Source organism: Acinonyx jubatus, chromosome E1 (genome assembly GCF_027475565.1).
Source record: "Acinonyx jubatus isolate Ajub_Pintada_27869175 chromosome E1, VMU_Ajub_asm_v1.0, whole genome shotgun sequence".
NCBI classification, from domain to species: domain Eukaryota; kingdom Metazoa; phylum Chordata; class Mammalia; order Carnivora; family Felidae; genus Acinonyx; species Acinonyx jubatus.
Window position 1 is genome coordinate 35,218,964 of NC_069397.1, and position 24,883 is coordinate 35,243,846.

The following is a 24,883-nucleotide window of genomic DNA, read 5'->3' on the forward strand; positions in this document are numbered from 1 at the left end:
GTGCCCGATTGCAAAGAATTCTGAAGAAAAGGAGTGGAAGACGATGTCCTCTGGACGTGGAATCAAGAAACCTGATTTGTGTCCACAGTACGTGAGAGCTTCCCCAGGGAAGCACTGGACTGCGAAGTAACTTAGGAAAGGAGAAAGGGTTCCAGACAGAAAGGACAGCATGTGCAAGGGCCCTGTGGCTAAAGGGAACATTGAAGCTTGAAGAATTGTAAAAAGGCTGGTTTGGGAGAACACAGAAGGCAGTGAATCTGGGGGAGTCGGCAGAGGCCTCACACAGCCCTCTGAGGGCGACATTAAAAATGGGAAGCTGATGAAGCATTTTTACCCTTGCGGGGGGGATTAGAGAAGGAGGGATGGAGATTGGGCAGAGGGCAGAGAGGGTTTCTTCACAATTGCTGAGGGAGAGGGTGCAAATGTCTGGTATGACGTCTGTAAGGCTCCCTGCTCCTATACCCAGGGAGCCTAGGCCAGCTTCCTCCCCACTCCCCAATCCTATGTGCTCTGGGCCTTGGCTGAGCTGCGTCCCTCTGCCAGGAATACTCTCCGCCCCCAGCTTGTTGACTCCACGCAAGGTCGCTTCAATGTCCCTTTTCTGGCAAGTCTTCCCTAACCCCCAGTAGGGGTGGGTCTGGGCTGGGGCGCCCCCACTCACGGCTCTGCACATCACGCAAGGCCTGTCTGCCGTCTCCCTTGTTCCCGCGGGCAGCATCTGGCTCTCCCCCCACCAAATTAGAAGCATCCCCCCCCCCCCCGCCCCGCCGCTGTCAGAATGGGGCTCTGTTAGGACAGGAATTGTGCCTCCCTCATCAGATTAGAGGCACCCAAAGTCCTGGACTGTGTTCTCTCCAGCAGACGAGAAGAGGCTCCCTTGAGACAGCGACGGTCTCCCCCATCACCCTGGGGGTTATCCAAGCACCGGGACCATCCCTCTTACCTACTCCGAGCCACCCCTTTCCACATGCCCTCCCCACGGTCCTCACAGGCTGGGGGTGGGAATGGAAGACGGCCTCCCCCCACCACCCCTCTACTCGGCTGCCCCAGCCAGGATCTCGAGACCAGGAAGGCTTGTTTGCTGTCCTTTCTGGGAACAGCAAGCCTCCCGTGGCCCTCCCCAGCAACCACAAGCCAGCCCCGCCGGAAGACCTGGCCAAGTGACCAGCAGAGGCCAAGCAGCTCTGACCTGCTCCCGGGCCAGCCTCGGCGAGGAGCGCAGGCCCTGCAGCTCCTGGGCCAGGCACAGCTCGGAGCCAGGCTGCCAGGAGCCGAGGTTAGGACCTGCCCCGGAGAGCTGCCAAGGGAGGGGTCTGCCTAACTGCAGGCCAAACAGTCCCAGCTCCTGCCAGGCCATCTGGAGCCAGACCCTGTGTATGTGCATGTGTGTGGGTGTGAGTGTGTGTCTCCCAGGCCACGTGGGTGGCTGGGAGCTGCGGGGTGGTGACCTCGCCCGCTCCCCCCCCCCACTCCCCGCAAGCCTCTGGCTCCCTTGTGGTCACTTTCACTTCTGACATCTGGTCAAGTTCACAGCGGTCGAGCTTCCTGCGTGGCTGTTTTCACTTTTCCTCTCCCAAACCTGGGGGCAAAGGGCCCCCACTCCTTCCCTGTCCCACTTAAATTTACTCCGTGGCTACCCATGTGAATTTGCTTGATTTCTGCGAAAACTCCCCGTTTCGGGGGGGGGGGGGGTTGGCGGGAACAATAGGACAGGAGCTCACGCAATGAGAAAGGATACCCGGGTCCCCGCCGCACATGCAGCCCCCACTGGCTCAGATCACGTGCGTTTCCAGAAAAATCTCTTGGCGCGGTTTTTCTTTCTTTGCTATTTAATGCTCATCATTTATGTTTTATGTGTAGGTTTAGGAAGGCCCAAGAAATGATTACACAGGATGCAAGGGGGACAGGACAGGGAGTCTGGAGCTCACAGCCCCCAGCTGGTGGCGGAGGTTGGCGGGGGGGGGGGGGGCGGAGAAGGGCAAAAGGGTTTCATCTCAGCCCAAAGGGAGGCAGGAGGGGCCCCAGAACCAAACACATGCTAAAACATACTTGCGGTACCCCAACCCCCTCCCCAGCTGCTGGGGAAGAAAATAAATACACTCAGATTCTGTCCCGCTCTCCAGGTGCACAGGTGAGGGGCCAGCAGGGGAGTTTCCTCCTCCCATCAGGTTGAGGTCGGAGAAATGCCATCTACTTACAATGCCCCCAGTCCCTTACACGGAGTCGGGAGAACCCTGGGCAGCAGAGGGGTGCCTGTCAGCGCACAGCCTGCCTGGGGCTCGGGGATGGGTGGTGGGGGCTCGTTCATGCTAAATAGAGGGGGCGCCACACTCATTCCAACATCAAGCAAAACAGAACAGGCCAGGAGGGACCTCAGGAGACCTCATGGCCCCTTTCTGGCACCAAGCTAGGGAACAAACAGTCCTTTGCGGGGTCCTTTGAACTCGGGAGAGGCCCTGTGCGGGGCCGCAGGCGACCTCTGTTCCTTCTTGCTGCATTCCCACCCGGGGCCACTCTTCTCCACTGCAACCTTCGGAGCCCAGCCAAACCCACACTTGCAGGAAAGGGGAGGATGGGGGTGCATTCCTCCGCGTGCAGGCCCTCGGAAGGCAGACGCCAGCTCGGGCCTCAGCCGTCTTTGGCCCGCCAGACCAGGGGCGAGGGAACGGAGCAAGCTGACTCCCAAATCCCCCCTCCCCGTGCTTCTCTGGCAGCTGCCCTGGGCAGGAGCCGGCCCCGGCCCAAGGGAAAGAACTTGTGGAGAAAAGCGGGACTTCTCATCCTCTCTGTGTCTCTGTATCTGTTTGTTGCAGGTGGGGGGTCCTTAGTCCCTGGCCCCCGGGCCCGGCTCTAGAAGACACTGCCTCCGTTGGCTTTGGTCTGTGCCCGCATGGAGGGCACCCGGCAGGCTGGGCCGCACCACGGGTGCCACACGGACATGCCTGAGCGGGGGATCAGCAAAGGGAAGCACAAACCCCAAAGCACGCTCAATCAAATCCATCACCGATCGAGACGGATCAACGGGCCAGGCCTTGGGCACAGCATCCCATCTCCACGGGGGTTGGACGGGCCTGGAGATGGCGGAGGGCAGGCTGGATTTGGCTTTGAGACATTTCCCAGAGGGTCGCCTGCCCCCGGCTCTCAGGCTCACGTAAACCTGAGGGCCACACCCCCTAATTCAGAGAGTGGGGTGGGGGGGGGGGCAGCCCACATTTGGCCTCTCCATTGCTGGGGCGCTTTGGACAAGCCACTCCCTCTCTGGGCCCGACTGTCCTGTATAAAAAACAAGGGGTGGGGCGGACCAGATTTCAAAACCCCCCTTCCAGCTCTAACAAGCCTCTGACCATCTTCGTCTTGGGCCAGAGAGGGGAGTGAGGGGGCTGAGGGAGGATGTGGGCCACAATGATGGTCCCTCATTCCCCAAGTTCACAGTGTTGAGCCCACGGCTCTGGTTCCTCAGTCTCTCCCTTTGAGTCTCTGGGGCTTTGTCGTCACCCCCAACACCGTCCTTGGTGTCAGCCCCCCAGGCCCGACACCTGCTGAGGTCGAGGTCGGGGGCGGCGGGGCGGGGGGGGGGGGGGAGCTGGCCCACCTCTAGAAGCGCCAGGAGAAGAAGGGAGCAGAAGGTTTGAGAGGTGACGAGCAGGGCCAGGGCGGGAGAGGCAGCAGGGGCACTTCTGGCACTGGAGAGAGTGAGCAGAAGCGAGGGGGGCCCCACGGGAGCAAGGACAGGGCTGTGGTGGAGGGGTCCGGGCTCCGAGGCCCTGCCCAGAGGAGCTCAGCTCTGACGCTGGCCCGTGGGGGTTGGCTGGAGCATCAGTCGTCGGAATGTGGGGGCAGGGCGGGGGGGCTCCGGGTCGGCTCACACCGGGGACGTGGCCGTGGACTCGCTGCACAGGCTCTCGACGATGTCGGCCCGCTGGATGCGGCGCAGGGCAGCCAGGAGGGCGTCGAGCGTCGCGCTGTCCTGGGCGGCCCAGCTGGCGAGCAGGGCCCGGGCTGGGCAGGCCTCGCGGGTGAAGGAGTCTATGTGCTCAGGCTGGTAGCCCAGCTCGCCCGCCAGGTGCCGCCACGTGTCCCCCGCAGAGCCGTTGAGCAGTTTCTCTACCTCCTCCCGCTTGGCTGACGGCAGGCTGCTGTAGAGACCTCCGTCCCCCTTGAGGGCTGCCAAGAACCCGGGGTGGGGGTGGGGGTGGGGGAGTTAGGGGCTACCCTCCAGACCCCCTTTTCCCCAGTGGGCATGGGGGGCCTGGAGTAAGACCCAAGAAGGGCTGAGGCATTTCTCCTCCCAATGTAGGGAAGCCCCAAGGGCCTAGAGGCAGAGGAGTCCAAGATGAGGTCCTGGATGGAGGGGGGTGGGGCAGGGCTGCGGAGGGGCCCAGGGGTGCGGACTCACATCCCCTGTCGCCCCACAGCTTTGGCACCAACCCCACCGTGTAACCCCGTCCCTGCCCCTCGACGATGAGCCGGGACAGGGCTTAGCCCCAGACTCAACTGCAGCAAATATCTTGGAGCTGGGCTCTGGGCCACTAATTAGGGTCCATAATTAACTACGTGTTCCCCAGAAGTCCGGAGCAGGAGGCTAATTGCAGCCACTTTGGGGAGTAATTAGCCCTAGGAGGGACAATTAGCTTGATGAGTCTGGATGCTCCAGTCTGTCAAAGCTCCCATCTCCCACATCTCTCCGCTGGAAAGACCTCTCTTACCCGCGTCTCCTGTCCTCTGCAGAGGCCCTGCTCCCTGGGAACCGGCCCCTCGGGCGGTCCTTCCTGCGGTCTAACCTTCCTCCCGGCCTCACCCCGCCCAGCCTCACTGCTCACCCTGGCTGGCGGCCGTCTGCGTGTGGGACTGCTGGTCATGCAGGCTCTGGCTGTCCACAGAGATGCCACTGTCACTGTGGAGCTTTTCTCCCTCGGGCGGGGGCGTCTGGTTCACGGGCCGGCTGTTGGCGCCTTGCTTGTCCTGTTTGCAGCTGTTCCACCTGGAGCCAGAGGACGGGCCCAGTGTCAGCAGGTGAGGGGCCACACTGGCCGGGCGGCTAAGGGATCTGTGCTCTGATGCGTGGGGCCGGGGCCACGGTAGGTACCCAGCTACAACCCCCCCCCCACCATGGTACCTAAGGTTCTCCTTTCTCTCGATGTTCGCCCCCCACCCCCAACCTCCCCGCCCCCACCGGCCTCGCACTGAAAGCGCCAACGTCCAATGCACATTCATGGAGGGGCACCTGGGCGGCTCAGTCGGTCGAGCGTCCGACTTCAGCTCAGGTCATGGGCTCGCGGTTCGTGGCTTCGAGCCCTGCCTCAGGCTCTGGGCTGGCAGCTCGGAGCCTGGAGCCTGCTTCGGATTCTGTGTCTCCCTCTCCCTCTGCCCCTCCCCCACTTGCGCTCTGTCTCTGTGTCTCTCTCTCTCTCTCAAAAACAAATAAACGTTAAAAAAAATTTAAAGAACGTTCATGGAATGGATGGTGGATCAATAGAAGACTGTTCCACTAAATTATGATCCACGCATACACTGAATGAGTGGTTACAAGCAATCAGATGATCCCTATGTCCCGCGAAAAGCTCTCCCAAGGGAGATTAAGTGAAACCGTAAGTTGTGGTGCATGTATAGTGTGATCCCGCTGATCCCTAAAAAAAACAAAACAAAAAAAAACCCAAAAAACCCTCTGTGTGTTTACACATAACTATAAAAAGTTTCCCGTACGTGTGTTTACAAAGGCACACAAAACGGTTGGAAAGGATCCATTCCAAACAGATTCCAATGAGAAGAGAGGTGGGACTTGAGGAGATAAAAGAAGGCTTTTACTTTTTTCCTTTACAAGACCTTGGCCTTGTATTGCATTTACCCAAACAAGCATGTATTCCTTGGATGATTTTTTTTTTTTCCACGAATGGAAAATGCACTTAAACCTTTCAAGCACTTTCCAGAAGTGCTTGCACATCCTGAATTTCTGGGTGTGGGTGCCACAACTTCCCAGGTGTGCCATGGGAAGGAAGAGACACAGGCACACACAGGTGACTGTGGGTAAATAGGGTTTGAGGGATGAGGCACAGGTGGCTGGTGAAGAAAACTCTGTGTGCAGCGGGGGCCTGGGGAGTCAGGGAGGGGAGCAGCATGAGAAGGGGGGTGGGGCTGGTGGCAGAACAGGTCAGAGACCGTCCCCTGCCTGCGTCCTGCTGACCTGCCACACCCTGGCATGGGGCAGCTGCTGGTGACGATGACCATGGTTTGGGGTTGAGTTTAAAAAGGGGATGAAGGGGCGCCTGGGTGGCTCAGTCAGTTAAGTGGCCGACTTCGGCTCAGGTCATGATCTCGCGGTCCGTGAGTTCGAGCCCCACGTCGGGCTCTGTGCTGACAGCTCAGAGCCTGGAGCCTGTTTCAGATTCGTCTCCCTCTCTCTCTGTCCCAACCCATTCGCATTCTGTCTGTCTCTCTCAAAAATAAATAGACATTAAAAAAAATTTTTTTTAAAATAAAAAAAATAAAAAGGGGATGAATTTTCAGGTCAAGGTCACAGTTAAGCCCTACTTGAGAGCAAAGACCCGGCTCTTTGTCCCCCATCCCCTCTCTCACCTCTTGAAGGCAATGTAGGCCACCAGGCCCACAACCACAGCGGCCAGGATGGAACAATAGACAGGGATGAGGTTGTCGGCGGTGCCTCGGGTCACTACGGGCTGAGAGCTGCCCATCACTGTGGTCACCACATCTGCCACCGTGCTGCCTATGAGGTCTTGCTCTGGAGGTACCTCTGGCTCCTCCGTGCTGGGGGAGGTGCTGTCCGAGCCCTCCGAAGGTGTAGACCGAGTAATCCAACGGCCAGGGATCTCTGGGAGAAGGAACTACAGGAGTGAGGGCCCGTCCCCCCACCCACACCCCTCCCCTCCACTTCTTCCCCAGCCCTGGCCGGGCTCCAGGTGCTAGGGTGCCCAGCTGCACACAGGGGTGAGAGCTGACATCGTGCATATGAGTCATGACGGTGGAAAAGACGGACCGGGGTCCCCTTCAGCTCTGTCACTGACTTACTATGGGACTCTGCACACACCGCTCAGGACCTCAATTCCCCCATCTCTAGAAGGGGGATATTAAGAGAGATGGTCTCTAGGCGCCCATCCATCTGAGCTGTAGCCGCCATCCTAGGAATCTATTTTGCCTGCCCTGGGTACCCAAAAGCCTGGCAGGGAAGTAAACACACAAAGAAAAGAGAGTGAGCGCCAGGAAGCTTCTAGCGGGAAGCCCGCTGGGGAAATGTTGGAACGTCTCCGGTCCCAGTTGGTCCCAGTGCCCCAGTCATCCCGGTCCTTGGGAAGGATGAAGACACCCAGGCCTGGACAGAGAGATACCTCCCTGCAAACCACCTCCCCAGGAGCTGGCACTCAGCCTCCCTCCCGGTGTCTGATGTCCTAGCTCTCAGCTTGGGCAGGGGAGGGGGTGCCCAGCTGGCTTGCTCCCCTCCAGCCAGTCCTTAAACCGCCTAGTGGCTAGCCTCCGTTTCCTGCCCTGTGCGGCCCCCAAACCAAACCTTCTGATCTCGCCACCCAGAGAAGATGGTGTTGGGTAGCCCACCCCTTCCCTGGGCAGAAGCAGACTGTTGGTGGAGAAAAGATCTACAAAGAAGATACTGCCCGCTGCCGGGGGGGGGGGGGGGGGCTTGCCCCCCACCTGGCCCGAACATGCCAGCAGGGCACTGCCAGCCTCCCTGACAGGGGACTTGGCACCTCCGGGCACTAGTGGGTGGGATTTTCCATTCTGCCACCCAGCCAGGGCCAGGACCAGGGGCTGTGGGCTCCAGAGTGCCCGGGGGGTACCTGTCTGGGCAGAGTTGCCTACCCTATCCGTCCTCGCTTCCTACGCCTGGGGCACGGAGGGAAACCAGACGGAACATGCCAGTGGGGTGAAGGAGAGGCACTTTGCTCCCTGGTTCTGCCCCCCCCCCCAACCCCCAGTTTGCCCACCCAAGTCGGAGCTGAGGCTGCCCATTGGTCCCTTGGGCCTCTTTGGCTCAAGATGTGGATGGTTCAAAGGCCCCCATTTTCAGCACCTTCTGAGGGGTAAGGCCCCCAGATGTGAATCTGGAATCCATCTGGCTGGCATTAGGGAGGGGGTTGCCATCTGTTGCCCCATCGTCCCTCTCCCCTAGCTCGGTCCGGGGAGGGGGGAGGGTGGGAAGTGGAAGAGACACGGCCCTGTCCTTTGGCAGCTCCAGACAGGGTGTTGGGACTGGGGAGGGTCTTCTCTTGCCCTGCGAGACTGGGCAAACTGGCGGGGCAGCCTGAACCCTGAGGCTGAGATACCACTTGGCTAGGACCGACCCCACTCCAGAGGCTGAAGGTTTTGGCGGGGGTGGAAGGGGTGGGGGGGGGGGGTGTTGGTGAATCAGGCCATCACAGAGATTCGAGAAATCTCAAATGGGACCGGTTGATAGTGGCATTAAGGGGACAGACCGGGCTAAGACAGGGCTGTCCAGGGCACTTTCTCCTCATCTCTCTGATCCCCTCTAGCGGGGGTGGGGGGAGGACAGCAGGATGAAATCCAGATGTGGCCATGTCCACCAGCATTCCAACCCGCTAAGCCCCTGGCAAGTCCTGACAGCCATTTCCGGAATGGGAGCTGTCAGACTTGGGGGTGGAAAGAGGGAGCAGGTTACTCCTAAATCCAAATTTCACTGGAACAAGGGGGTGAAGGGGGGGGTGTCCTTCTGCCCCAAGGCTGAGTGAGTCACCATGTTGACACCTGAAATGTATATGCAAGAAAGTACAATGCACTGGGGGGGGGGGGGGGGGTGGTGACCAAACCACAATCCGATTCCATTTCCTGAAATGTTCCTTCTGTTCCAAGCTGACACTTAACCCTTCGGAAACTCAGAGAAGGGAAGAGGGGCAGGGATAAACACAGCCCTCAGGGGCACCCTCTTCCTTCAGGCTGGCTGGGAAAGTAGGGTGGTATCTGGGAGGAATGCGTGAACGCCTGGGAAGGGAGAGCCTACCCCTCCCACAGCCACCACCTCTCTTTGCTGTCACCGCACCCCTGACTAAGTCCCCCCACTGGCTGGTCCAGACTTGCCCCTGAATCGTGCTGCCCGCCTGCCTGCTGCCCGCTGCTGGAACCCCCTCCCTGCTCTGCCCTGTGCCTGACGCCACTTGCCTGTCTCCTAGCCGAGGGCAATCGCCACCGGAATCACTCTGCTCTGCGCCCCACTCCTCCCCCCCCAACACCCCCTCCCAACCCCAGTGCGTGAAGCTTCACACACATACCTGGCCTCAGCCCATGTTTAACCACCCTCCCCACCGTGTGCTCCCCGAGCCAGGGATGACAGGATGTGGAAGGCAGGCGTGCTCCCCATGAGCAGGGGAATCTATCCCCCCCCCACAAATGACTGGGGGCTGACTGAAGGCAGGGGCTGTGCTGCCTCCCCCAGAATGGGGGGGGGGGGGCTTTCTGGAAACTAAATCCTGGGACCCTATCTGTCCCATCGGAATGGGGCAAAGGCTGTCTCTCCCCCGTGAGACCTGGGGTTCCCCAAAGGAGGCTGTTCAGGGGAGAGCAGCCAAAGGCAAGTAGCTAACGAGGTACCCAGCCACAGGGCGATGGACGGAAAGGAAAGGCACTGACAACCTCTCCCCGGAGATGGATGTCACCAACCAGAAACCAAAATGGGTCTGCCCTGGCTGCCACAGCGCTTCCTCCTCCCATCCGGGGAACTGTCTCATCTCCATGGGGCGCCATGCCTGACTAAGGTGGGTGCACCCAGTTCCCAGCCACCCTGGAGACCCACAGCTCTCCAGGAGTGCTCTGTCTTATCCCTGGGCTCCTGAGCCCCAGGCCTGCTTCCTCTGCCCCCACCACCTCCTTAGTGTCCCCTGAGTCCGATGTCCTCCTCGGCTAACGGTAACAATGACTGTTGACCCCTCCCCCAGATACCGCAAGTTAAAGAGGGCCAGCCACCTTCCCTAACCCACAGCATCCCTGGAAGCTGTATGACCAATGAGGAAACTGAGGTCCAGAGACAAGGGTGACCTCCCAACCGTCACTCCAAGAGCGACAGCGAAGATTCCATTCCCCAAGGCTATAAACCACTCTGGACTGAGACCAGGCCTCAGAGCCAAAGGGCCCCAACTCCTGAGGGTCCTCAAGCCCCTCGTCCAGGCCAGAGAGGCTGCTCAAGGACCAAACATGTCCCGCACTGGGCTCTGACCCTCAGGCCACCTTTGAGTTGCTTGTCTGTTGCCCATCCAGTCCCACAGATGAATAAGCCGCGGGAACTGAGTTCCAGGGTAGTAGCTGCGGCCTGGGGGCCAGACGAGGGTTTTCTAAGCACTCAGCCCAAGGAAGGAAATAGTGGGAGGGGGTCCTTTGGGCCTGGGGGTTTCAGGGAGGGTGGCGGCGGGCTCAAGGCCACCCAGCAGGCCCGGCCCGTCTCGACCCCCAGGGGGCGCCCTTGCCCGCGGCGCGCTCACCCTCGCACTCGGCGTCGGCCCAGCGCGTGCACTCGCGCAGCTGGCGCTCGGTGTCCTCGCACACGGTGCAGGGCAGGCACGGGTCCACGTGGTTGGCCTCGTCCGAGTACGTGCCGTCGGGACACTCCTCGCACACGGTGTTTTGCCGGTCCTGGCACGAGAACACCAGGCCGGAGCCCGCCTCGCACACGCGGCACGCCTCGCAGCGGCCCGTCGTCTCATCCTGGTAGTAGCCGTAGGCGCAGCGACACACGGCGTCGTCGGCCTCCACGCACGGCGCCGACATGCTCTGCAGGCCCACGCACTCGGTGCACGGCTTGCACGGCTCCGTGGCGCTCACCACGTCCGAGAAGGTCACGCCTGAGGGCAGATGGAAGGGCAGGGTGGGGGCGGGCTGGGGGTGGGCACGGAAGTTCGGCACCTGCCCTCCGGGAGTCCGGGACGTGGGGGCTGGAGGCGCTCCCTCCCTCCCGTATCCTCCCGCAGGGGCCCCTCCCTGAGCCCCACCCTCCTTCTCAGGGGTCCCAGGCCTCCTGGGAAGGGCCCCTCCCCACCCCCCAGCCCAGTGCCCCAGGGCCGGAAGCACGGACCCCCGAGGCTAGGCGGGGTAACCCGCCTGGAGCCGGTAAATTTCTTGTTAAATTCTCTTAGAGAGTTCCCGGCCCAGTACCCTTGTTCCCAGCATGATTAAGGAATAATCTGAGCGTGGTTCCCATCCAGCCCTCCCCGCGGGCCAGAGCTGGCCTGCGAACCCAACCCAGGCACGGGCGGGCCTCCGCTTAGGGAGCCTCCCGCCCCCGCTGCCCTTCCATTCCTTTGTGCGCAGGTGGGGGGCCCAGGTGTGACCTGACTAGGGTGAGACTGCAGAATGTCCACCCGTGGCGCTACCCCACGCTGCATAAGGGCTGGGCTCTTGAGGGTGGGGATGGTCTCCCTGACAAGGCAATAATAGGAGGGATTGACGCTAGACAGCAAGAAGGACTTGCCCGTAGAGTCCTCTCGTAATGGATGTGAGCTCTGATCTAATAAGGAGAGGGACGCCAGGGGATGCCAGGGTCCTCTCCTCCGTGTGCGAGGAGCGGGGAAGGCACAGATCCTTCACCCCTGCTCGCCCAGGTGCAGAACTCTGTGCCAGTCCGAATCCAAGAGGATTCATCCTGGCTTCAAGGGCAGAAAGAGTAGAATTTAGGAACCGCGAACCAGGGAAGGAGGGGGTGTTCAGAATGTGGAGGCGGAAGTAAACTAGGGTTTCCCCACTGGGGGAGGGAAATCGAGGCCTGCAATTCTGAGCTTAACCTTGTCTAAAGGAATCCAGAGTCCAGATGGAGCACAGGGTCACGATCTTTGGCAGAAGCACAGAAAGAAAAGCAGAGCCGAATGAAAGGGAGAGAAACTGAGGGGGGAAGACAACACAGAAGACAAGACAAGCCTGAAAGGAGACCAGTGTCAAGTCTGTTCTGGCAGAGGAACTCCTGTGTTTCTCTTCCCGGGGATCAGGCAGACCTGGACCCAAAACCTGCGTCTGTCACTTATTAGCTGTGTGACTCCGGGTGTTTTACTTAACCTCTCTGAGCTTTTTTCTTTCTCTGTCAAATGGAGAATAATATCTCCGCTCACAGGGTTGTGGTGAGGAATACATGAAATTCTACCATAAAGCACTAGCCACACAGCAGGGACCCTACAAAGGTTGGGCCCCCTGGGGTGGGCAGTGGTAAGCCCCGTGAACTTCAGTAGCAAGGATATAGTCAGCAGAAGGGACTTCCAAACATACACAGTCAAGCAGGATGTCCAGTTTATGCAAACAGAAGGATCCTGTCTGGTTGGCATGTGGCAGGGGGCGTGGGTTTCAATCACACTGGAGGGGGGAGGGGAAGGGGGGCCCTGCCCATGGGAAAATACAGAAAATGAGTAGTAGAAAACTCCTGGGAGGGGGTTTTAAGGGGTGGGGAAAATGTGGCCTTTTTTGGCACAGAATGAAGGCGGGCGCTTAATGGGTTTCCTTGTGGAAACGTTTTGAGGACAGAGGGAAAGTCCGCTGGGGTCTCCATCCCATAAAGTGAGCTTATAAAGGCGGCCTGTTAACACAGCTGGAGCGGTGGGGGAGGGGGGGGGAGGGGAACAGAGGAAGCAGACGTGCGGGAGGGACTCCTCCTGCCACCACCTCCTGGCTGGGCTCTGCTCCTGTCTCCCCTTCCCTGCAGATGCCAGAGCCTCCCTCTCTCCCAGGCTCCTCTCCCCTACCTCCTGCTCTGACAGAAGGGGGTAGGGTCCCATCCTGGGAGACTTAGGGTCCAGGGAGGAGAGGCACTAGGCAGGGGTCTAGGAAACGAGAGAGGCAAACTCGGGAGGTTCCAGGTAACCAATGGTTGGCCAACCCCCACCCTGGGATGGAAACCCCGTTAGGCCAGGGCCAGTGGCCAGAAGGCAAGGTGGCAAAAGGCATTACAGCGTGTGTAGCCTCTCCACCTGAGGTCCAGGCATCTCTCTGCTGCAGGATAGAATTACAGGATCCACAGGCACAGAGAGAGGAAAACTGTATTCTGGGACACCAAGGAGTTGGTGTTGCCGATCGGCTGCGTGCGTGTGTGTGTGTGTGTGTGTGTGTGCACCTGCATGGTGGTGGTGGAGAGGCATCCAGAGGTCAGACTAGGCGGGTGGGTTCAGGGTTCCCGGTTCCTATACTCTTGTTTCCATCACGATTGAAGAATAATCTGAGGGCACCTCGGTGGCTCAGTTGGTTAAGCCAACTCTGGATTTCGGCTCAGGTCATGGTCTCACAGTTCGTGAGACCGAGCCCCGTTGTTGGACTCCACGCTGACAGTGCAGAGCCTGTTGGGACTCTCTCTCCCTCTCTCTGCCTTCCTCTGCTCGCTCGCTCGCTCTCTCTCTCAAAATAAATACACTTTTTTTTAAAAGCCTAATCTAGGATGGTTCCCACCGGCCCTCCAGGCGGGCAGTGAGTGCCAGGTAGAAGGCAGGATGTGAATCTAGGCAGAGAGGAAAGGTTTCTGGGCAGGGAGAGAGCACTGAGCCCATGGCCTGAAGGCAGCAACTGAGGCCGGGGGCATCCCGCAGGGACAGAGACTCCTGGGTCAAAAGCACCCAGAATTCAGACCCCAGACCTGCCATCCTTCTGCATCCCCTATCCAGCAGCCCTGGAAAATGGGGTTCTCCCCTCTCCCCAAGGAAGCCCCAGGTAGGACAGGCCACAGCAGCCCTCTCCCCTCTGACACCAGCCCACAGCGAGGAGGACATCCTGACATTGATTCAGCCCCCATTCCCGCCCCCTCTGGAAAGCTCTGCTTCCTTGGTCAGAGCTGGAGAACAGTTGGCCTGGGGGGGAAGGGTAGCCACACCTTCCCAGGATCCCCCAAGGTCAGTTTCCAGGGCAGCCAGGATGTGATCCTCCCCCACTCCCCCCAAACCCGGTGAGGGTAAGTGGCAGCCATTGATTTTGCAGTGCGGATGATATTTTTAGCTGGTCTTAGCATCAGCTACTCCTCCCACCTGGCCACATTCTTCTACCAGGCCTCTCTGCCTGGGGGCTGGGAAGGGGCACCCCCTGGGGATCCCTCATCAGGTCCTCCACATACTTCCCCGCATCCCTTCTCTGCTTCCCCCCTGGCTTCCTCTATGGGGTCAGACCACACGGAGGTGGGCCGGAGACCCTGCCTGGAGGCAGAACGCGCATAAGGCTTCTAGCGGGCATGTTCCTCCGTTCCTCCCGGCCGATGTGCCCTTCCGCCCCTCCCCCCACCCCCACCCTGTACTCACTGTCCAGGCAGGGCTCACACACGGTCTGGTTGGCTCCGCAAGGCTGGGCTACGCCCTCTCCCAGGTTGCAGGCTTTACAGCACTCGCCGCTGTGGGTGAACAGGCCCGTGGGACATGCCTCCTTGGCACCTCCAAGGGACACCTGGGTGGGGGGAGATCAGAAGGTCAGACTGGCAAGAGAAGGGAGAGAGGGGGTCTTCCGGGGGATCCAACACCCCCCCTCCTAGAGCCTTCTATTGGAACCACCTGGGCTGGGGATGAGCTCACCACGGAGGCATCAGGCACATCAAAGCTGGCGGGGAAGCAAGGCGGTGGGGGGGACAGTGCGCCCCTGCCGGCTGCTGGGGGTGTGAGGTCAGAGCCCCGGAGGCTGACTTTGTGCAGAGTTCATCTTGGGGTTACGGCAGCTTCTGGAATCCCAAGGATGCGCCACCTGGGGAAGGCGGCCTGAGACCCAGCAGCGGGCCTTTGGGCAGGTACAGATTGCAGCTGGCACAGGGCTCCCAGCCAACGGGGCAACTGGAAGCTAAATTCTAGCCCACATGCCACTTGCTAAAGCTGTGCACCTGCACCCCATCTACCCAGAGGGGAGCCCTTTTCTAACAAAGGCTAGCAGGGCCCTGCTCCAGGGCCTTAATTCTACCTTTCCACATCCTGAATATTAGATGGGAGGTGTCTGTACCCAAGAACAGAAGGCAGAGGGGGTAGGGTCTTGGGTTCGAATCCTGACTCTGCACTGGAGTTCTGACCATCTCTGCCTTCCCTCTCTGAGTCTGCCTCTCCTCGTGGATGGCAACAGAGACCACTCAGGGCCAGAGCAGAGAACGGGCCAATTAGCAAGAGTCTGGAGCCAAGAAGGGAGAAAGGGACGCCTGTTATCAATGATGAAAACGGGGCTGCTCTCACCATCCGGCCACCCTGCTCCACCAGGGTTTGATTTCCAGCCACCAGCCCTCCCCTCTCCCTGCCCCCCACGCAGCCAGTGGGAACAGCGCTGGAACCGGGGGAAAGGGGAGTCAGATTCCTGCCACGGAGGCATCTTTGCTCTTTGCTCATGGATGGAACGATTTAGCACCAGATTCCCTGGGGTGGGGGGAGGGGGGAGTGCTGGCCGCTTGCTTTATGTTTCTATTCCTTACCAAAAAAAAAAAATTCTTCATGTCTAATAAAACTCCAAAGCCTGTTTCCCTGGCCTCAGACCATGCAGCCCTCCTTTGATGCCAAGAGGAAGTATGGGCTCTGGGGTCATGGGACCAGAGGGGAGTGTTAAAGGTCATTTTGGATATCCCTCTGCTTCCACACTGGCCAGATCAGAGCCAAGAATACTCCCTTTCCCTCCAGCCCTTTAAAATATTCTGAGGTCTAGGGGTGCCTGGGTGGCTCGGGCGGCTGAGCGGCCAACTCTTGATTTCCGCTCAGGTCATGATCTCCCGGTGCGTGAGTTCGAGTCCTTCCTCGGGCTCGGTGCTGACAGTGCCTGAATTCTCTGTCTCCCCTTCTCTCGGCCCCACCCCACTCGCTCTCTCTCAAACATAAATAAATAAAGTACTCTGAGGTCTCCCTAGGGTTTGGGGGATGGAGGGGGATGGACAGGTGGGATCAGTCTGGGAGGGGGCTCATGGTCCTCAAGTGACCAGCAGGGAGGGTGCAGGCAGCACAGGAGGGGGGCCTTGGGTATTGCCACCATCCCCTCCCAGGTGGTAGGAACACCAACCTGGGAACATCTCTACAGACCGGAAGCCATGAGGGGTGGGAGTGGGTGGTGTCCCAGATGCAGGCTTTCCCCCAGGAGGAGAGCGAGATTCCAGAAAGGTCTGTTTGGATTTCTTTTCATCCTCGAGGGCTCTGATTAAATGTCACTTCTTCAAGGAAGTGGTCCTGTGGCCCCCACCCCTCTCAGATCAGGTGGAGGTGCCCTGTTACAGTTCTCCCTGGTCACTGCTCTTGTCCGCAGAGTCCCCTACCGGACCGTCAGCTACCCGGGGGCAGCGCTGTGGTTGCCCCTGCACCTGGTACATAGTAGGGACTCAAAACGTATGTTTATGGAATTTAAGAATATGAAAATACAATATGAACTAGAGGACTTGCCGCTCTAATGCTTTTCGTTGCAAAGCATCATGGTTGCGCCCTTCTGACTCCAGAACATGCCTGCCCAGTTTCCCCAGGACTCAGGGACTCAGTGCTGAACCCCAGTGATTATTCTGGGCTGCCGTGCAGTGAAGCCCTTGTGTCTTTACCCCGAACTATCACACTCTTGTGTCTGAGTTCTTCTGTCAGCCCTTTTGTTTTTTTTTTTAAAGTGTTTCTGCCTCCCTCCTTCCTGTCAAGATATCAGTTGTCAATTTCGCTGCTACCAGAGTGTGACCTGAGCAGCCCCTCCCCCACCGCCCTAACTTACCAGACCTAATTGAATCTGTAGAAAGCATGTAACTAGCCTGGGTCGGGAGGGATAAAACGGGAGTGTAGGTAGGATCTGAACCAGGAGGGGGCCATTCTCCGGGGAAAAGGGGCAAGCTACACTGCCTTCCTCCTCAGAGGTGTCCATTGCTCTGAATCCTGGCTCATCACTTAGAGCTGGGTGACCTGGGCCAGGCTGAAGTGTCTCTGGGCCTCAGTTTCTTCATCTTTAGGTGATGGTGACAATACCTGTCTCCTAACATTGCTGTAGGCATTAAGCGAAGAAGGTGTTTATACATTTCAAGATCCCTCTTCCCCACCCCCCACCCCCCCCAAGGTCTTTCCTGCTGCTTTTGTGGCTTTTGGCTGGGTTCCAGTTGGTTGAGGTCAGCAGAGAGCTGGGCCCGCTGAGGGGGTCTGTCGATGGCAGTTGCGCATCCCATACAAGCCCCCTCTTCCTCGAGGCCTGCCCTCCCTGCGATCCTCTCTCTTCTCCCAAGTCTTGCATTTGGACACCAGGCCACATAATTAGTACCCAGGCGTTTCCTGTGCTTGTTTTGTGTGTCCTATTTCAAAACACCCCAGATCTGCTACTTAACAGTATGCTACTCTGGGAGCAAGCCGCAGTCTCTCTGAGCCCTCCATTTTCCCACCTAAAAGTCTGGCTTCGTAATATTTACGGCTCAGGGTCGCCATGAAAATTACAGGAAATAATTTATGCGAGTCCGTCCGGTGTGTAGTAGGAGTTCGATAGATGTTGGTCGTCAGAGAAGTGTCTTGTCTGAGGCTGAGCTGCTGAGCCCAAGTGGGAGGGGAGAGTTGTAGTCAGCCCCAGAGAGAGGAAACTATCTAAGAGGAGGGGGCGGGATAGGCACGAAGATAGACTTACCCACCAGGAAGAGTCTGAAGAGGGCACAGGGACCAAAGGAGGATGGGAGTTGTTCTCCTTACAGATAACTGACTAATTAACAACTATTCGCTAGTCAACAACTATTTACTGAGCGCTAAACTAAGAGTTTCCAATGCGACATGGTCACTGACCCCTGGGGGAAGTCACAGTCCCTTGAGGGAGAGAAAATACCACTTCAAACAGTGACATCAGAAGCCAAGATGCTGAAGGGGAAAGACTTGAGGGACTGCCTTCATCTCCTCTCTGACAGATGGGGAAACTGAGGCTCACAGAGGCCGTTCTGCCAAGTGGCTTGACTCATGGCCTGTGTCGCACCTTTGCTCGGTCCAAAGTGGGGCAATATCGGGAAGCAAGGAGGGATGACCAGGATTCAGGCTTCTTGCTCCAAAATGATCAATTTACCAAAATGATAGCCACATTGGCCTGAAATGTACATCGGCCTGAAATGTACATCTATTACACTCATTCACTTCCAACTTAATGGAGTGATTTCATCCCATTTTTTGAGAATGTTTTGCAATCTTGTCGCCATCTCAAGGCTTTCAAAAAACTAAGGTAGACCCATCCTCAGATGAACGGACTTTTTAAAAACGTTTTTTTTTTTTAATTGGACAAACTAGAAAACACACTAAATAGGTGAAAGAATTTGAAACTGTATGACTGCTTCAGTGGGATGAGCCCTAACCATTCACAACAGTCTCCGCAAAGGGGTCCTTAGGTGAATGGAGCCATTAACCACCGCCAGGGGGCTGGAGAGTTTTCAAATACGTGGAGGGTCTTTTGAGGTCGATGCAAACCCAGGAGAGACACTGCCACATGCGTGCCACTCCTTTAGAGAGAGGTTGAATTTAGGGTAGGAGACAAGAGCTAATTACTGAGGATGATGCTGCATGAAGGCTACGGGAGGGGGCGGGGGGGGAGACCATGGGTGGGGGGCAGGGGCTCAGTTCCAAATTTGTGGCGCCAAGGACATAGGACATAGATCTAATATTGAGGGCTAGTGATGGTCAAGGACCTCGTGTCCCTCCGTGATCTAGAAGGCTGGCGGGGGCGGGGGGGGGGCGGGAAGTGGGGTGGTGATGGCACACGGAGGACAGAATAAACTCGAAGCCAAGCATCCCGGGTTCCAACAGGGGCGCCACCCCTTCCGAACTGGGGGAGCCTGGTTTCATGCCTGAAAGTCTGGGAGGTTCAACTCCCTCAACTGTATGAGGGGAATAACTAGATTTACTCTGCGGGGATCTTATAAGGATTAAATGACACAGTAGAAATTACCCAGGGCAGTGCGTGGCACATAGTAGGCACTCGCCCGATTTTATTATTCCCACCTCCCCACCCCACCCCCCACCCCCAGGGCGGAATCTAGGCGTGTGAATGGACCCCGGCGGGTACAGGGGAGCGGGGACCCCTTCCATCCCCGAGCCGCCTCCCCCGCCCTGTCCTCTCATTTGCTGCGCTCGTTGCATCCCTATTAGGCGCATTAGCCAGCCCGGCGGCTCCGGTTACAGACGTCTGAATGACAAAGTGCCTCCATTACCGGCGCGGCCGGCCAGCCGAGCCGCCGGGACGCGCTCTGGTTTCAGCCCTCTCTCGCCGCGGCCCAGGAAGAACCTCGGACCGCCGCGGCGCGCAGAGCGAGCGCATAGACAGCAGACCCGCGGCGAGGCGGAGGCCAGAGCCGCAGGCGCTTGGGGGCCGCGTTCTGCGCGGGATCCACCTTCCCGAGCTCCCAGGCGCTCCGCGCCCAGCTCCCCTCCTTCCTCGCCCCTTCTCTACTGGGGTGGTGGGGGGAGGACTCTCTCCAGCCTTGGTCTGGAGCCCACGCCCTCGCCCCTCTGAGCTCTGCACTCCTGGCCACCCCAGTCCCACCCCCCGAGTCAAGATGCCTCTCTAAGCCGCCGCGTTAGTCAGCAACCATGCCCACGGTCACTCCCAGATCTCCGGCGAAGCCACAGGTGCTGACAGCTCCAACGGGCTGAGCTTCGGGGATGGGGCCAGTGCCCGGAGAGGGTCTCTGCCCACCCTGGCCCCCACATTCCACCGCCCGCCCACTCTGGGCATGGCCTCAAGCCCGCCCCCTCGGAGAAACGAGCTGGGACGCCGCGCTGCCTCCTTCCGAGGTATTGGGGGTACCGAGCTGGGAATCAGGTGAGGGACGGCCTAGCAAGCACTGGGGAGTTAACTTGCTTGTGAGATCTTGGCCAAGTCGTTTACACTCCCAGAGCCTCTGTCTCCCTTCCTGTAAGATGGGGGTTGGGGATGCAGTGGTCAGATGAGAGATGAAAATGGCAGGGAGAGTGATGACACCTCTTCGGTGCCGTTCAGGGGCCCGCACAGGTCACATCTCCTGAGTATCTTGGGACTACCGGACGGACTTAGATGCTCAAGAGGACCCGCAGTCCTGGGCGGAGGCAGGATCCGAGGCACCTGAGCGCCTCCGTCTGGTTCGGTGCCCAGCGTCTTCCACCGAAAGCTGGGCGGGGCACGGGCGGTATCCAGACCCGCTTGGGCGCTGGAGCCCAGCGAACCGCGGGCGCGGCGCTCGGGTTGCTTAACTTGACGGGGTCGGAATGCGGGCGCGGCGCGCCCGAAGCTGCGGGTGGCACAGCCGTCGCATCTCAGCGCCCCCTGCCGGCCACCTCGGCCAGCGCGACCCGGGGCTGCGCGCCGCCGGGACCTTCCCCGCTTTGCGAGTCCCAGCGCTCTGCGCCCTGAGACTTGGCTGTGGCCAGACCGGGTCGCGCGGTGTCTGCTCCATCCCTGTCGGTCCTAGGCGCTGCTTCAAACCGCGAACATCAGCGCGTCGGAGGAGCCCGCGGGTCGCGGGGGAACCAGGGAACGGGTTCGCCCCGGCGAAGTGGGCGCTCCCTTCCCAGCCTCGGATCCCCAGCCTCATTTCCCAGACTGGGCGAGGCCGCGAGAAAGAGCACGCGACAGGCGCGGGAAACGTCCGTCCCTCCGCTGTCTGCTGGTCTCACTGTCCCTCGGCGAGAAGGCGGGGCCCCGACCACTTCAGGGTCCGCTCTCCCTTCTCCGTCCTCTTTCAATTTGCTTGCATCTATCTCCCTCGCCGTCGTCCTTTTTCTGCCCTCCCTAACCCACTTCTCTCTCTGCAACCGACCCCCGCTCCCCGAAGCTCACCCTCCCACGCCCCTCCCCCCCATTGTCTGCCTGGCCCTCATTGTCCGATGCCCGGTCCCCTCTGCCTCCAGTCCCTCCAACCTCCTCCCCCATTGTTCTATCTCCTCGTCTCCGGTTCCCCTCCCCAGCCCCGCTTGTCCCTCATATCTCCAATCCCCGTCCCATTCCTCTTCCTTCCGTCCCACGACCCTCCAGAGATCAAGATGCTCAGGGGGAAAGTCGCCTCGAGATCCCAGCACCCAAGCGTCCTCTTCAGAAGAACCCAGGCATCCGAGAGAGCCCCTCTCGGCTCTGCCGTACACACCCTCCGCGGTACCCGAGGACCCGCATCCCCGCGCCCCTGTCTCGCGCATCTCTATCCTCGGTCTCAGGGTCGCCTCTGCGCTCTGAGAACCCTAGACGCTCCTCCGTGGATCCTGGCATCGGAACTCCCCGCCCGCCATCCACCCCCAGCATCTGGGACCCCCTCGCTCTGTTCTGTTTTCCCTTGGCGGAACCTGAGCCCATTGGGGTTCCCGTCCGGGGAGAGGGCGCGGGCTCCCCTCCGGCTAGCACTCACCCCCAGGAGCAGCGGCAACAGCAGCAGCAGCGGGCGCGGCCCGTCCATGGCGCGGCCCGCGGCACCTGCCCCCATCGCCCGCCTCCCGCGGCAGCGCTCGGCTTCCAGTTGAGTCCGCTCCGCGGACGGATAGGGCTGCGCGGCGCTGCGCTCCAGCGCCCGCCCCCCAGAGCTGGCCGCGGCTCCGCTCGCTCTGGCTGCGGGCGGGAGGGGCCGGGAGAAGCCAGTGCGGCGGCCCCGCCTCCTCCCCCGCCCAGCCCGCCCACCCCCGGAACCGCGCCCGCCCGCCCCGCCGCCTCCGGGAGGGGAGAGGAGGAGAAGGGAGGGCTTGCGGGGAGCTGCGCGCCCGCGCGCCCCGCGGCCGCTTTTCCGCGCCCGGGCCCTCAGAACCTCTCCCGACTCCGCCCCGGTACCCAGTGCCCGGTCCGCGCTACGGCGTGTCGCTCCCGGATGCTGTGGGCTCAGGGACGGGGGCGTCCCCACCGCGGCTCCCATTCCTCTGGGCTGCAGACCCCGCCGGGTTCACTCTCTAACCCGTCTTCCTCTGCCTCCAGCTTCGGCTTCTTTCCCCGGGGCTCTGCTCCCTTCCCAGCCGTTCTCAGCAGGAAGGCCCGGCCGGCCCTTCACCTCCTGGTCCACACCCGATCCCTACCTCTGCCCCTTCCCCGGGCAAAGGCGTAGGGGAAGGGGAGGGGAGGGGTAGCAAGGTGGTCTGAGTCCAACAGCGTGCAGCAGGGGCATTCAAGTTGGAGTCCATCCTGATGTTTCTGAATTCGCAAAAGATGGGTTGGGGGGGGTATCAGGTGTGCACACAAGATCGCAGGAATACACACACCCTCAAGCTCACGTATACACGTGCTTACGCACGTGTCCACACCACCCTCCGGCACTCGTGTAAACCTGTGCATTCTACACATGCATGTGCACCTACCCACTCGTGCGCGGTGCACACTCATTGCACTTGTGGTCATAACGTGCAAACACACATGCTCACCTGCACACTCACACTTCCGTGCAAGTCACCACACCAGCCCTCGCAGGTGCAGTCTTCCAGCCGGGTGCTCACACATTCATGAACACACATGCACACCCATATGCAAGCACACGTGTATCCTCACTAGACTGTGAGTGTTTCCATTAGCTTATGAGCTGCCTGCCAGCGGGGACTTCGGTTTCTTATCTGAATGCCTGGTTCAGGAAAGGTCTGTAGAAGGGTTTACGAGGAAAGGGGGTTGGATACGCTCACACCTACATACCACGGACTACATAAGCAACCCCAGGACCACACTCACCGTGCCCTACAAACCATAGCAGGTCCCAATCGCAGCCTCCCCCCCCCCCCCCAGCAACCCAGGGAGGGTGCCACCAGTCTTTTGAGGGGAAGCACCCCACCTCAATTCCTACTCGTTGCTTGTCCCCACACATTCCTGATTCCCAGACAAGGAGGCCACCGAACAGAGAGCCTGTAAGGAGCAAATCTACAAAGCCCATCCCCACACCCTGATCTTGGCCATGTGTCCACCTCAGTTTTGACTCAGAAAAAAAAAAAAAAATAGTACTGCCCTCCCACATGACAGGAAGAGGGGGGAAGATCAAGTACACTTGGGAAGAGAGTATCTAAACAGTTGGTAGGTGACTCCCTAGATCAGCTGAAGCTAATTTCTTCATCGGGGGGCTGAGGGGGGGCATCTGCCCTGGGAGCATCTTTCCCGTGTATCCAACAAAGTCCAGGGGACAGCCTCAGAAAGAACAGGTGGGCATCCCTGGGTCCTTGAGCATGAGTGTGGATAAGCCACCACCTCCATGGCTGGGCAGGAGAGGCCAGGCGGTTAGCCCATCTCCAGAGATCCCTGAGGAATCCCTCCTCCCCAACAGGGACCACCTCCAAACTGTCTCCTCCTCTGGCAGCTTTTCACAGCCCTGCCTCTCCTTTCCAAGTTCATGGAAGGCAGGAAGGGGCCTGGATGCAGGAAGGGGCATCGAGCTGCTTACTACCAAGGGTATCGACAATGTGGCATTAATTTAAATACTCCTGTTATTAATTTATGATGCCGGTTACTACTATTGCTAAGGTTATCCATCTCAACACGATTTAATATGACCCACACTACCATGGCTGGGCCCTGGGTTATTAATAATTTCCATGGTCTTGATCATTTAAGCCTTACTTCAACAATTACACACAGCAATTGTTACTATTATTAGCGGCATTTCTATGATTAAGCCTGAGCGCAAGACCACAATGCAGTGCTGAGAACCCGCGGGGGGAGGGGCCACAAAGTATGTAGATGGAAGAGCACTGAAATGAGAGTCAGGTAGGCCTGGCTGTGCATGCCTACGCACCCTACCCCATCCCCACCACGCACTCCCGGGTGTCTTAGGTGGGTTATGTCATCTCTCTCGGCCTCAGTTTCCTCACCTATCAAGTGGGATTTTTTTTCTTTTTTTTTTTTTTTTGTAAGTAGGCTTCGCGCCCAGCGCGGAACCCAATGTGGGGCTTGAACTCATGACCCTGAGATCAAGAACTGAGCTGAGCTCAAGAGTCGGTTGCTTAACTGACTGAGCCACCCAGGCACCCCTCAAGTGGGAATTTTTTTAAAAGCTCCGTGGGGGGCGCCTGGGTGGTTCAGTCGGTTGAGCGGTTGAGCGGTTGAGCGTCGGACTTCAGCTCAGGTCATGATCTCATGGTTTGTGAGTTCGAGCCCCGCGTCGGGCTCTGTGCTGACAGCTCGGAGCCTGGAGCCTGTTTCAGATTCTGTGTCTCCCTCTCTCTCTGCCCCTCCCCCACTCGCTCTCTCTCTCAAAAATAAACAAACATTAAAGAACAATTTTTTTTAATAAAAATAAAAAAATAAAAAGCTCCGTGGGTGAGGGCTGGGGTGGCTCAGTCAGTTAAGCATCTGACTCTTGATTTCGCCTCAGGTCATGATGGTGTGTGTGGCTCATGAAATGGAGCTCTGCATGGGGCTCTGAGCTGAAGGCACAGAGCCTGCTTGAGATGCTCTCTCTCCATCTCTCTCTGCTCCTGCTCTGCTCAGGTTCTCTCTCTCTCTCTCTCTCTCTCTCAAAATGAATAAACACTTAAAAAAGTCTGAAATGGGCTTGGTGAAGAATAAATGAGGTAATACAGTGTCCACCACAAGGAAAGACTTGATCTCATTTTACTCACTCAGCACATATTTATTGAGCACCTACTACGTGCCACACGCTTGTTGGAGGCCCTGGGGACGCAGCGGTGAATAGCAGCTGCCCTCGTGGAGGCTTCCAGGTTCTAGGTGTTTGATGTGAAGTACTATTCTATGAGGTGGCACCTTGACTCGACCATCCTGTAGATAGCGTGGCTGTGATCGGGACGTTCCTTCGCTGGGACCATGACCGTCACTGCGACTGTCACCATCACGGCCTCCTGTGCCAAAACCATCCCCATACTATGACCACCATCCCCGTGACACCAGCACCACTACCAGAACCAGCACGGCCATCGCGGCCACCGCGGCCACACCCACAATCACCCCCATCACTACCGTGACAGTGGGACAATCACCACCACCGTCACCATCATCGCCATGACTGCTGGGCCAACCGCCTTCCTGCTTCTGCGCCCCCACCCCCACCACACACTCTCTGAGGTTTCCCGGACCTGATAGT

At 58.9% G+C, this 24,883-nt stretch overlaps 1 protein-coding gene across 1 annotated transcript; it reads right to left on the reverse strand.

The window, feature by feature from the left end:
- Nucleotides 1-1,800: 1,800 nt before the first annotated feature.
- NGFR (nerve growth factor receptor) lies at nt 1,801-21,444 on the reverse strand. The gene is made up of 6 exons (XM_027034033.2): nt 21,236-21,444; nt 14,229-14,370; nt 10,455-10,814; nt 6,574-6,826; nt 4,821-4,981; nt 1,801-4,164 (listed from the first exon to the last, which is right to left on the reverse strand). The coding sequence occupies exons 1-6, from the start codon at nt 21,308-21,310 to the stop codon at nt 3,863-3,865; spliced, it is 1,293 nt and encodes a 430-aa protein (XP_026889834.2). The 5' UTR covers nt 21,311-21,444; the 3' UTR covers nt 1,801-3,862.
- Nucleotides 21,445-24,883: the final 3,439 nt, after the last annotated feature.

Excerpts from the sequence above, each read along its gene's own strand:
- NGFR (XM_027034033.2), bottom strand. The coding sequence starts at position 21,310 with ATGGGGGCAGGTGCCGCGGGCCGCGCCATGGACGGGCCGCGCCCGCTG. Across the intron at positions 6,827-10,454 it reads GGCCGACGCCGAGTGCGAGG|AGATCCCTGGCCGTTGGATT; the intron begins GTGAGCGCGCCG and ends TCCTTCTCCCAG. Across the intron at positions 4,165-4,820 it reads GCAGACGGCCGCCAGCCAGG|CCCTCAAGGGGGACGGAGGT; the intron begins GTGAGCAGTGAG and ends GGTTCTTGGCAG.